Source organism: Dendrobium catenatum, unplaced genomic scaffold, assembly GCF_001605985.2.
Source record: "Dendrobium catenatum unplaced genomic scaffold, ASM160598v2 fragScaff_scaffold_313, whole genome shotgun sequence".
NCBI classification, from domain to species: domain Eukaryota; kingdom Viridiplantae; phylum Streptophyta; class Magnoliopsida; order Asparagales; family Orchidaceae; genus Dendrobium; species Dendrobium catenatum.
In genome coordinates, this window is record NW_021318775.1 from 3885115 (window position 1) to 3897957 (window position 12843).

Here is a 12843-nt window from a genome sequence, read left to right on the forward strand (position 1 = left end):
TATTCCTCTACACCAGCACTCACCCGTTGATTAGTTGATTGAGAGGTTTGATCGATGGGAGACCCGCTTTGACGCCTACGTTGCTGCACAGGAGCAGCAACATTTTGAGGACATTGCCCGCTACGAGCAGCACCGCACTGAGGATTTAGCCAGATTTGACAATTACATGACTCACCAGTAGCAGCAGCATGACCAGAACATCGCATGATTCAATGCTCCGTTTACCACGCTTGCCAGCTACTTTCAAAAGCCACCTCCACCACCTCCATCTGATGATCAGGGTCCTTCGTTTTTCTAGTCTGTGTTTTTTGTTTCCTGTTTTCTGTAGTTTGTTTTTTTTTAGTCTATTTTAGTTTCTATTTTCTCTTTTTCTTTTATATGTCTGGACCCTCTTTTTGTGATGACAAAAGGGGGAGTAGAATGTGGTAGGAAAAAGGGGATGTGCTTGTAACTTTGAATTTCTAGTGAACTATTTTTTTTCTCTGAGTTTTTCCTACTTGTGTTTGCCATCATCAAAAAGGGGAGATTAGAATGTGGTAGGAAAAAGGGGATGTGCTTGTAACTTTGAATTTCTAGTGAACTATTTTTTTTCTCTGAGTTTTTCCTACTTGTGTTTGCCATCATCAAAAAGGGGGAGATTGTTGCAAATCTATTTTTCATGACTTTTGTTTTGATGATTGACAAACACTGTTAATTCTCTTGGACTTCTTGTTACTTCTAAATTTTTAGGAATAAAAAATTGGACGAACAGACGAAGCCAGTTCAAGATTGCGTAGGTCTAGGGTTGAGTCAGTCTGTACTTTGTTTTTCTTTTCTTGAGTCTATTTGTAGTGGTCAAAGAGACTGATGCTAAGTAGCCCTACATACACACACTTGAGAGTCTTAGAATTTCTATTTTTACTCATATCGGCCCGGACGATTTTTACATTATCCTGGACGATCAGGCTTAAAATAGAAAGTCTAAATAAGGATTCTTAATTAAGGCAGCCATCATTAACATATCATCCTGGATGATACGTGTATCGGCTAGGATGATTAGCTCAAAATAGAAAGAAGTTGCCGCCATAGACAATTAAGGTATACTGTATTTTTAAATTATTAGCCAGGACGATCATTGATCGGCCTGGACGATATTCACAAATTATAACATAAATTGATCAGGAAATCAAGGGAGTAATTAAGGATGATTGATACAATCATATCGACCTGGACGATCTCAGGATCGGCCAGGACGATCCAGTTAAAAACCTTAAGTTACTTCAGATTGATAAATATCGGCCAGCTCGTATCTAGGGCTATTCTCAGGATGATTTTCCCATGACTTGAACTGATCAGCCAGGATGATCGTGAGATCGGCCTGGATGATCAAGCCAATTTTTAATCTTCCAGTTTTGCATCTAGGGCGATACTCTGGCCGATCTTCTGAGATTTGTACTGATCGGCTAGGCCGATGTCCATATCGGCCTGGACGATAAAGTCGGCAACTTGCAATTAATGAGCTCCTTTGAAGCTCTTCTATTTAAGAGCTCATGTTCAACATTTTTCAAGAACCTTTGGTTGCTACCTTGACCTGAGAAGGCCTTGAGGAGAGAAAGAGAGAGAGGGAGAGAGAGAGAGGATCTTATGAGGGGGAGCTTGTGAGGGGTTTCACAAGGGTTGCTTCACCCCCCCTCCTCTCGGTTAGCTTGGGCCAAAGTTCATAAGGGCTTAACATCCCTAACAAACTTTCATCAGCAGCATCCAGAACGTTGTCATCTTGTTCAAATTCTACCAATAGATCTTTAACAACTTGTTTCTGAACTCCCACTTCTTACAATCCCGTAAACTTGTTAACCTTAATAATTAATTTTGAAGATGACGAAGACTCTGTACCCAAATTCCATAAACCTGGCTTTAATACCTCCACATTATTATAATCATCAAGAACACCTTTTCCTTAGCCTTTCACAATAGGTTCTGAGCTCAAAGGAGGTTAAAATCCCTCGTTAATAACAAGACAAGAAGAAGTTCTTGTTGTTCCTTTATCACCAACGCGATCATTAATGATATTGTCATCAGAAGATTTTACTAGATCATCATGAGATGGATTAGCATTCTGATTATCTACGATAATCCGCTGCCGGCAGACCAGAATCGTCATCCACCTTCAACGATCCGAACGTAGAAAACCCGCGAAAACCAAAATCAAAAAATAAGAAGACGATTCTATCTCTAGAAAATCCCACAGCTTCTCTCACTAGAAAATCACTGTAACTTCTCTTCCAATTTCTCATAAAAATAAGAAGACGATTCTCTCTCTAGAAAATCCCACAGCTTCTCTCAAAAGGGATAGATTATTATTAATTTGATTTCAAGAAATAGAATTTTGATGATAACAAATATTTATGTTACTTCTATTTTTCTACAAGTGCCTTACTTACTAATGTTTTAGTTCCACAAGATTAAATTATAAATCAAGCCTGCACAGGATTGGATATACTAGGAGTGAGTCAGTCTGTAATGATTTTTTACCTTTCTTTAGTCAATTGTAATAAAGTGGATCCTAATGCTAAGTCATAAAAACAAGTATGTTTGTTTGTTATTATGTTCTATTTTTGATCATATCATCTGGGACGATCCAAAATCATCCTTGATGATTAGTTAAAAATAGAAACCCTAATTAGGACATGCTGGTTAAGACAACCCCAATTAATCAAATTGTCCTGGATGATATTATCATCGTCTGGGATAATAGACTCAAAATCAGAAAGAATCAACCGCCATAACCTTTTAGGCATATTTTATTTTTGGACATCGTCCGAGACAATGCACTTCAATTATGCCTAAAATAGTTTGATAATTAAGGAAAGTAATTAAGGTTTGATTGCTTGATCGAATTGTCCTGGACGATTAGTTAAACAAACCTTAGTTCTTCTTGGATGACCTGAACAATGCTGTAGATGATATGTATTGATTTGAACTAATCATCCTAGAGGATCCAAAATCATCCTAGATGATCCAAAATCGTGTTGGACGATCCAAAATCATCTTGGACGATCCAAGAAGATCAAGTTTTTTTTTCATCGTCAAGATATCCATCAAGGGCACTATTTTGGATGATATGTGACATTTTGTACTAATTAGCCCACTAATCAAGTTACTTTTTCATCATGTAGATATCCATCCATTGTGATATTCTGGATGATATTTGATTACTTGAACTAATCATACAGGACGATATATTATCATCCTGAATGATCTAAAAAAGAAACCTTCTAATCATCCAGACTCTGCCAAATCTTCCTGGCTGATTGAGCTAAATTTGAAATGATCGTACATGATGATCAGTCGATTATCCTGAATGATGTTTGATAATTAATTGCAAATTAGGGCAAATTTGAAGCTTTTTTATTTAATATTTCTTATTTTCTCAAGAGAAGATCTTTTGCTACTGTCCTAACCTGAGAGAGCTAAGAGGAGAGGGAGAGTAAGGAAGAGGGAGAGAGAGGATCTTATGAGGAAGATTTTGTGAGTGGTTTCATAAAGGTTGCTCTAAGCAAGGATCTGAGTTGTCTTCTTCAGTCATCATCCCTAGTTCCTTAGAGGTTTGAGAGAGGTTCACTTAAAAAATTAATTAAGGTTCTCTTCCTGCTTTAGTAAGAAGCAAAAGAAGTTGTGTTCTCTATCTACTTCAAGAGAAAGCAAAAGGAGTTGGGTTCTCTTCCCACTTCAAGAGGAAGCAAAAGGACTTGGGTTCTCGTCTTGCTTCAAGAGGAAGCAAAAGGAGTTAGGTTCTCTGCCTTATAAGGGTCAGTGGAAAGGAGTTTTTGTATGAACTTCTCCGTCTTACTGTGGGGGAAAAATAGAGACACTGAGTTTAGTGCAATACCTAGAGGAGTGGCTCCGGGGAGTTGACATAGGTCAAGTTGACCGAACCACTATAAAATCTGGTGTGTTCTTTCTTATTATTTTTTTGCATTTAAATTTTGCACTTTAAATTTCTTTGGTGATTATTTGGTTGTGGTTGTGATTTTTTTTAAAGAATTTTTTAAATATAATTTAGACCCCCCCCCCCCTCTTAGTTAGCCTCGGGCTAATTCACAATGGCTTAATATCCCTGACAAACTTTCAAGTGTCATTAGAGCACTTTCAATTTTTAGCTCTATGTGAGCTAAAGTTATATTCGATATTATTCACCTTGACAAATTATTGCGGAGGGTAGATGAATTTTGCTTTAAGTGTTGATAGATTTATTTTAATTTTTTTTTTCATTTTGGAATTTCTAGAATTTTAGATTTTTGGGAGCTCTGAATTTCATTAGTATTTGGGTGAAGCTTAAAATATTTGGAATTAACCCCTCTAGTTGAGCTCTATATTCAACACGACCATTATTAGGGTGTAGTGGGGTTATTTTTATTTGAAACATTTACATTTTATAGATAAACCTTGTTAACTCTGTCGAGTTATTGATAGAGGATCGGGTTCATCATAGGCTTCATGCCTTTATTAGTTAATTCTCATTGTTATAGGCCTTAAAGGCCTTATATGAATGTATTAAGACAAATATACTGGTCGCCATCACCATAAATATGTTTGATGGTTCAAACCCTATCAACTCATATTCATATATATATAGAAGGATTAAGTTTAAACTTGATATCACTTATTAACCTATGCAATATCCCTAGACGTCACGTGTATACTTATAAAATGCTCATCGGGGCCCATATGGGTTGTATAATAGTAATTGCCCCCTTTTTATGTACCTATGTGCATACATATTATAGTATATGTGTGGGGGCATTTTGAATATTTTGTAGATGTACTATAATATCCCACAGAAGATAATGTATTTCATAGACCTTTTATATTTGGAGTAGCGGGTGTACTTTCTGCTTGTAGTTATGAACTTAGATCAATCATTGGTATTTAACGGCGTATTTGTTAAATCTGTATCATTAACTTCAGTGGGTGCGATGCAATGTGTGTTAATATTCAATTGAGTACATCTTGATGCATCATGTTGTTACATTCACTGCATCTCAAATCCTTTTGGCTACAACTAACACACTACATATGTGACAGATCTCCCACAGTACATCTGCTATTGCTCTAGGGAGTTAAGTAGATGTATTCATTTTTAAACTGAAATTGACTTCAGGATATTGCATTTATTGAAGTCTTTATATATCTATCTATAGGTGAGAGGTAGTGCTTGCACTTGTATTCCTATAGGACTCGTATGTGTTGTAGATCTTCCTGGATTTGAATTGTTGTTGGTCATAGGAACTTCCACATTCTACTTCATGACTTGTAACAACTTTACACATTAATTGTCATTGTTAATATGAAATTTATTTAAGAGGATTTTTATATTTCTTCATGGTTAAATCATACATTATCTTCTATTGTATTGCTTGTGAGGTTGAATATGGTTGATTGCATGAATGTTACAACATTCCCTATTATGCTCGTTGTCACCTCACAATATTTGAAAGGAACTGCTGCATCTATCCATAAATAATCTTGTCATGGATAAGAGGTGCATCACCATACTCATTGCATATTCTTTACCATCGCTACAACCATCCTTGCTACGTGTAGGTTAGGTTTTCATATATGGCGGCTCTCTTTTATAGTGATTCGTAGGTACTTATATACATCTTAGATCACTTGTTGTATTTTTTTATTTGCATATTGATTGAGATAATCACCATGTTCATCAAGAGCTTACATTATTGCTTATGAACAAGTTCCAATTGCAAACTCATAACCTTCGAAGAGGATTTGCATATGCATGATGAGTTTGACATTCATCATTTATTTGATATTCATTCCCCGTCTAGCATGAGGGCTTTCAACAATTGTGGAAAAATTCATGCTATTGGTTGTAGGCATGTCATTGCATTTTCCACTTAACATTTGCTTGCAAATAGGTCATTTTTGATGTACGAAATTTTCCCTTTGGTTGCAAATGGGTTGTACTCATGCTTGCAGTAGTCTGATATATCAACTCATGTATATAAAACTTGCATATTCTAGCTCTCCTTCATTTATCACATTCATGTTGGTTATTGTTTGTGAAAAAACAAATCATGCATGTCAAAACTTATAATCAATTCATTTATGAATCTTAATTCATTTCACTTTGATTGTATCATTCTTATGATTTCATTTGTATTATTTATAATTCATTTGAGCTTTTTTATGTCAACATTCAAATCAAGCTCTTGGTCCAAGCTTGAGACCAAGTTCAATCATAGTTCTTTATAGTCCAAGCAAATTCAAGTCTTGTGCAAGTCCCTTGTGATCCAACTCAAGTCTTTGCATGAGTTTAAATATTCAAGTCATGTTCAAACTCAGTTCATGTCCACTGGATTTAATTCATTTGAGGTTCAATTTCAAATTAAGTTCAAGGTCATTTAGTTCAAGCTTAAGCTTCTGAATTTAGTTTTATAGTTCAATGTGCAAGTTTAAACTTTGGTCCTCAACTTATTTATTTAAGTTCAAAATAGGTCTCATGTTTACCTAAAATTTCGGCAGCCTCCCGGCATCTCCCTCATTTAGGGGAAACTATGAAAAAGTGGGCCTTCCCACCATGTATAATAAAGGCATGTATGGTATGTGTCCTTAGACACCGCATTCATGATCTTCATTCTGACCATGCACAAAAATGGCTTGTTTGGGGTCTTCGAATGTACTTATTTTAAATCAGATGACAAATATCTATTTAACTATCTAGAGAGAGAACGTTTGGGTTTCTATAGAGAGAAAGACCATCTTCCTATTCGAATTTTTTCTTCCCGCGAATTTCTGCGGTTGGTGGAGCAGTCGCTGGATGATCATCGACATTTCTTTACCGATGTCATGGATGCTTCACGGCCTTCTGGATCTCTACGTACCATTGGTAGATGTATGAGTGGTGTTGTTATCAGAGAAGGGGCAAGACCTCCGAGCCATCAAGTTCTGGTTGAAGGCAAGGGAAAGAAGGCGATGGTGGATTGTGTAGCGGCTAAGAGAAAAGCAGATCTAAAGAAGGATGCAGGTATGCCTAATCTTGATTCTTCTTCATTGGATGATTTAATTGTGAAGGTGAATAGATTTTCTGAGGTTCTTGAGGCAAATAATTGTCGTGTTATGGCAAATGATCTGAATTCTGTGGAAGTTCAGAAGATTTATGAGAACACTATTTTTGGAAAGGATTCTGGGAAGGATCCAGTGAATGATGGAATCTTGATGACCAATATGATTGCTAACATTAGACAGGATGTTATTGGGGAGGTTGCTGAAGCGTGGTCGAAGCCGAAACACATCAAGATTGCTTTTAATAGGGATCAAGTTGAGTTATCAGAAAATGGGATTGCAGTCAGGCTCAATCCAGATATGGAAGAAAAGAATTCACAAGTATTGAAGTATTCGTTAGTGATTAAAGTTTTGGGAAACAATGTTCCTTTCTCAGTTTGCAGTATAGAACTGAGAAGGCATTGGAGTAAGTATGGTGGGTTTCACTTGACGTCAATTGGATTGAATTGGAGTCTCTGTTATTTGAAGTTAGATGAGGCTGTGGAAGATATTCTGAATGGTGGTCCATGGTACGTTAGTGGTTACATAGTCGGCATGGACAGATGGTCCCTACTTTTGATCCCAATCCTTTCAAGGGAATTTCTGCTCCTATCTGGATCATATTCTCGTGCTTGCCGTTATACTGCTAGAATGAGGAGAATATAGCGAGAATTGCATCTCATTTTATATCATCAATGTATTTAGATGGAAATACATTTAGATGGGGGAAATGAGAATTTGCTCGTGTCTGTGTCAAGATTGATTTGGAGAAGAAACTACCGAATGGATTTTGGGTAGATGGGTCAGTTGGGAGATTCTTCCAATGGGTGGAATATGAGAAAATGGACCTGCTTTGTTATCAATGTGGTCAAGAAGGGCATGATAAGAAGGAATGTCCTGATGATGTAATTCAGGGTATTAATGATCAAATAATGGGAAGGCCAGATGCTGGAACAGGTGAAAGAAAGAGGATTGCTTCTAAAGTCAAGCCTTCTGTGATTAAGTCCGAGTACGGCCCTTGGATACATGTTCAATTTAAGAACAGACGACTTACCAAGGGAAGAGCGACTAGTAGAGGAGTGAATGGGTATAATGGGATTAGGTTGGAGAGCATGGGAGACAATTACCAAAAGGTTATTGTGCAGAAGCAAATTCAAAAAGAGAAGGAGATTATTGTTGCTGTGGACAACTCTGTATTGGATTCAAAGAACTGGCCAGGTAGAGAGAAAGATGATGAAGACAAGATGCCATAAATTTCATTAAATAATAGATATGTTGTTTTGCTCGAAGACAGTGAAAAAGACTCTATGGAAAAACCTGAGGAGATTGATAAATTGAAGGATACGGGTGTGGAATTAATTGATCCAGTTTTGATGAATAATGGCACGGTTTGTCACAGTGGTTAGATTAATATTAAACTAGCCAAAGAATTGAAATCTTTGAGGCCACTAGAACCATATTATAAAAAGAAGAAGAGGGATGGAAGGTTGACTTCCATGAATGGGGAGGGATCCCCTACACTGGTCTAATGTCTTCTCTATTATTTTGGAATTGCAAGGGGGCTGGGAAGAAGGAGGAATCATTGAATTTGAAGGAGATTGTTAGAGATCAGGATGTTTTCTTTATTGGGTAAATGGAGACCAAGATGACCAGCATTGATAGGAGGGATGTTTAATGCCTTATTGGGAATGATTGGGAGTATTTTCATTACCCTGCTGTTGGACTTTTACGAGGTATTTTGGCGCTATGGAATAGGAAGGTTGTGTCTTTTGTGGTGAAGGAGACATCTTCCCAAGTGATTTTTGGGGATCTTTATGTTCCTAACTTGGGGTCTTGGAAGGTTGCCACAGTCTATGGGAGTAGATACTGCAAGGAGAGGGGGAGTCTTTGGAGCCAGCTTGAAAGGTGTATGGAGGACTCTATTCCTTCCATCATTGGTGGGGATTTCAACTGTATTTTGAACAAGGAGGAGAAGAGAGGAGGTAAGAGGTTCCTTTTTTCTGGAGGACCTAGAGATATGAAATGTTTCATGAAAAATTCAGATTTCCATGATGTGAGAAGCATTGGACCAAGGTTTACTTGGTGCAACAACAAAGAAGGAGCCTCTCGGATTTGGGAAAGGCTGGATAGATGCTTGATGAACTCGGTTGCTCTTCAGAAGCTTCCTTTAGCTATTATTAGACATCTAGTTAGAGTGGCATCAGATCATAGTCCAATTGTCTTCAAATTGGATGAAAGGGTGCGGCTCAAATTGAAGACCATCAGATTTGAGGATACATGGAGATCTTACCCAATGCTAGGAGTATTGTGTATCATTCATGGAAGAAAGATGACTTTGGTGATGAAGGTATGATTCTGGAAAGGAAGCTTAGTAGAACTCTAAAAGCACTATTTTTTTGGAGTAAAAATAAGTGCAAAGACTTAAATGAGTTGAAGGAAAAACTGAAAAGGGAAATATTGGAACTTCAAAACAAGGAGGCCTTGAGAGAAGATTGGTCAGCTGACGATCTTTTTTTGCTTAAGAGCGAAGTTCATGATCTTAATGTGACATTGAGAAGATTGTCCACTCGGTGGAATCAAAGGGCAAAAGCAAGGTGGCATGAGGTAGGAGACACAAATTCAAAGCTCTTTCATAACTTTGCTACGGTAAGAAGGAATGGCAATAGGGTGAATTAAATTAAAGATGTACATAATAATTTGCAAGAAGAAAATGATCAAATTGAGAAGGTATTCATCCATTACTTTCAAGCAAAATGGAAATCCAGAGATTGTGAATTATCGGGATGGCCACTAGTTTCTGAGAACCAGAAACTAAACCCCGATGATGTTGCTGCGTTGAATTCTGAGTTTTCTGTGAGTGAACTGCAGATGTCAGTATTTCAACAGGGGAATAATAGATCACCAGGTATGGATGGAGTTATCTCCTCTTTTTACAAGTGCTATTAGAATACTGTTTGGGAAGCTTTATGGAATGCTATTAATTGCTTTCTAATATATGGCCATATGAATATGGATTGGAAAGATACTCTAATAGTCTTGATTACTAAAGTGAAAAACCCATTGATCCCATCTAACTATAGGCCTATTAGCCTATGCCAGACTAATTATAAGATAGCGGCTACAATGTTAGTTAACAGATTAAAGAATTGTATTTCCAAGATGATTGCTGAAGAGCAAATGGCCTTCATTCCAGGAAGATCAATTTCAGAGCATTATCTTCTAGCTCAGGAGATCTTTCATAAGTTCAAAATCTCTAAAAGCAAAAAAGGGCTGATGGCTATAATGTTTGATATGGAGCAAGCTTATGACAGCATGGGATGGCCAACTCTTGGTCATATACTTAAATGGTATGGCTTTCCTTCTATGTTTTCTAACCTTCTCATGGAGTGTGTTGTAGATGTGAGGTTTTCTATCATTATTAATGGAAAGATATCCAAATGGATTAATGCTCAAAGTAGATTCCGTCAAGGCTTTCCACTCTCTCCATACCTCTTCATCATGTGCTCTCAACTGATGTCTAACTCCTTAGAGCAGAGGGGACAAACTCTTGGTATTCAAATCTCTCCTAGAGGTCCAAAGATCACACATATCCTTTATGCAGATGATGTGCTAACTTCCTCACATGTTTCCCTCGCCTTAGCTAAAGCTTTGAAGGTTATTGTTGAAGATTTTTCAAGTAGACAAACCAAAGGATTAATGTCAGCAAGTCACAGATTATTTTCGGCTAGGTCATCAGATACCCCATGAAGAAGAAGATTTCTAGAGTTCTTAGCTTCAAAGTTGTGAAGGAGATGAGTTTTATAGGGATAAAGATTTCTCTTAGTAGATTAAAGATGGCTGATTTTCAAGAGCTATTGAGCAATGTCCTAGATAGACTCAATGCCTGGGGTAAGAAGTCATTATTAATGGGAGGTAAGATTACTCTCATTACAAGCTCTTTGTTGTCTATGCCAAACTTTTTAATTGCACATTCTTTGATTCCTAAAATAATGTTTTATGAGTTGGAAAAACATTGTAGAAGATTCATTTGGCATAAACCTGATGGAAAACAAAGTATGCATTATGTTGCTTGGGGGGGAATTTGCAAATCGAGAAGTATGGGAGGGTTGGGATTGCACTTGCCTGTAATGAAGATTGGCTCATTGAGATCTAAGTTGGCATGGAACTTTATGCAGAAGGCAAAGACTTTGTTCCATAGAACAATCAAACCTAAGTATGGGAATGATGTTATGAACGGCACACACAAGAAAGTCACATCTAATGCTTGGCAAATCCTGTTAGATGGTGGAAGACATTTGAAAAATATTATCAGATGGAAAGTAGGAATGGGTGATAAGATTAATGTATTAATGATACATGGTTGTTAGATAAGTGCATAATCGGTGGCCAACATTTGTAGAATGTGGTTCTTTGGAAGGGGTATATGTACAGCAGCTGCTATTGAGTGACGGTCACTAGAATTTTACTATGCTTCAGGAATCCTTTCATCCAGATCTCATCCTATTGATTAGTCAAATTCAGATCGAATTTAATATGGCGAACCGGGTGGAGCTGCTAAGTCTGTGTTTGGGTAAGACAGTTTCTGCTATGTCTTATGAGCAAATACTGATACACAAATTCACTATGGATGATGATGGATATTGCAATTGGCTTAATAAGCTCAAGCTTAACAAGAAGGTGGAGATATTTTGGTGGAGACTTGGTAAATCTGCAATTCCTACAAAAGTTTTTCTCAGGCACCGCAGGAATTCTATGAATGATTCGTGTGCTAGAGGTTGCCAATTAGTTGAGAACTATGAACATATTATGGTTCAATGTAAATATCTGGTTGAAGTCATTGTGCAGATGCTTGATTGGGGTATCCATATGCCTGTTTTCCAATCTCTGGAATGCTGTTTGCAGGAATTAAGGAGGTTAGTAGCCCGGAATCCTGGTATTGTGAAAATTTACTGCACCATTGTTTACCTCTCTTGGAAAAATTGGAATGATGTTAAGCATGGAAAAGCTACTTTACCTTGTTCTTTGGTAGCTGCGAATGCTTTATCTTTAGCCATCACCAAATCTAGTCCACATCTTGCTAGCTGGGGTACTAATCTCCTTAGGGAGTCTAAAAATACTTGGTGCCCTCCACCGAAAGATTGGATGAAGATTAATGTAGATGCTTCATTGCTTAGTTCTAATCTTGCTGGAATTGGTGGCATCTTTAAAGATCACAAAGGTAGATTCATCATTGCATTTGGGAAGAATAAAGTCCATTGGGATATTGCTTAGCTTGAGCTGGAGGCTGTATTCATGGTAAGGGAGTATATAAGGAGCTGGATGATTGAATGCAAAGGGGTGATTATTGAGAGTGACAACATCAATATTATTACATTCATTCAAGATTCTTTAAAGAAGAATAATTGGCTTGTGGATAGGTGGCCGGCAAAGGAGTTATGTTTCTTAAATGACTTCAATAAAGTAGTATTTCAACATGCCTATAGAAGTTGTAATAAAGTAGCTAATTTGTGTGCTACTATATCATTGGAAAGTAGTTTCTTTTTTTATAGCTTTTCTTTTAATATTATTCCTTCCATGTTGTTGAACCTAATCAAGGAGGAATGTGATCCTTTTAATAATTGTAATTAGTAACTTTGTTACTTAATGCAATTTGAATGCATTTCTTAAAAAAAAATGAATGTACTTATTTTAAAAGAGAGTTGGCTTTCCCCTAGCTTAAGAGTACTTGTAAGTGGCGTCGCCTCACCATAGGATTCATATCAAGGTTCCATCCCACCATGCACAATAAATGCATATATATGC

The 12843-nt window shown here is 37.1% G+C and overlaps 1 protein-coding gene across 1 annotated transcript; it reads left to right on the top strand.

The window, feature by feature from the left end:
- The first annotated feature begins 7883 nt into the window (after nucleotides 1–7883).
- LOC110098272 lies at nucleotides 7884–10788 on the top strand. The gene is made up of 7 exons (XM_020825043.1): nucleotides 7884–8259; nucleotides 8332–8429; nucleotides 8600–8670; nucleotides 8797–9388; nucleotides 9478–9687; nucleotides 9769–9946; nucleotides 10064–10788. The coding sequence occupies exons 1-7, from the start codon at nucleotides 7884–7886 to the stop codon at nucleotides 10786–10788; spliced, it is 2250 nt and encodes a 749-aa protein (XP_020680702.1).
- Nucleotides 10789–12843: the final 2055 nt, after the last annotated feature.

What these genes read in the sequence shown, in the direction of transcription:
- LOC110098272 (XM_020825043.1), top strand. Translation starts at nt 7,884, where the DNA reads ATGGACCTGCTTTGTTATCAATGTGGTCAAGAAGGGCATGATAAGAAG. An exon ending in GGATTCAAAGAACTGGCCAG is followed by an intron (nt 8,260 to 8,331) that starts GTAGAGAGAAAG and finishes TTTTGCTCGAAG; the next exon opens with ACAGTGAAAAAGACTCTATG. An exon ending in TTTTGATGAATAATGGCACG is followed by an intron (nt 8,430 to 8,599) that starts GTTTGTCACAGT and finishes TGGAATTGCAAG; the next exon opens with GGGGCTGGGAAGAAGGAGGA.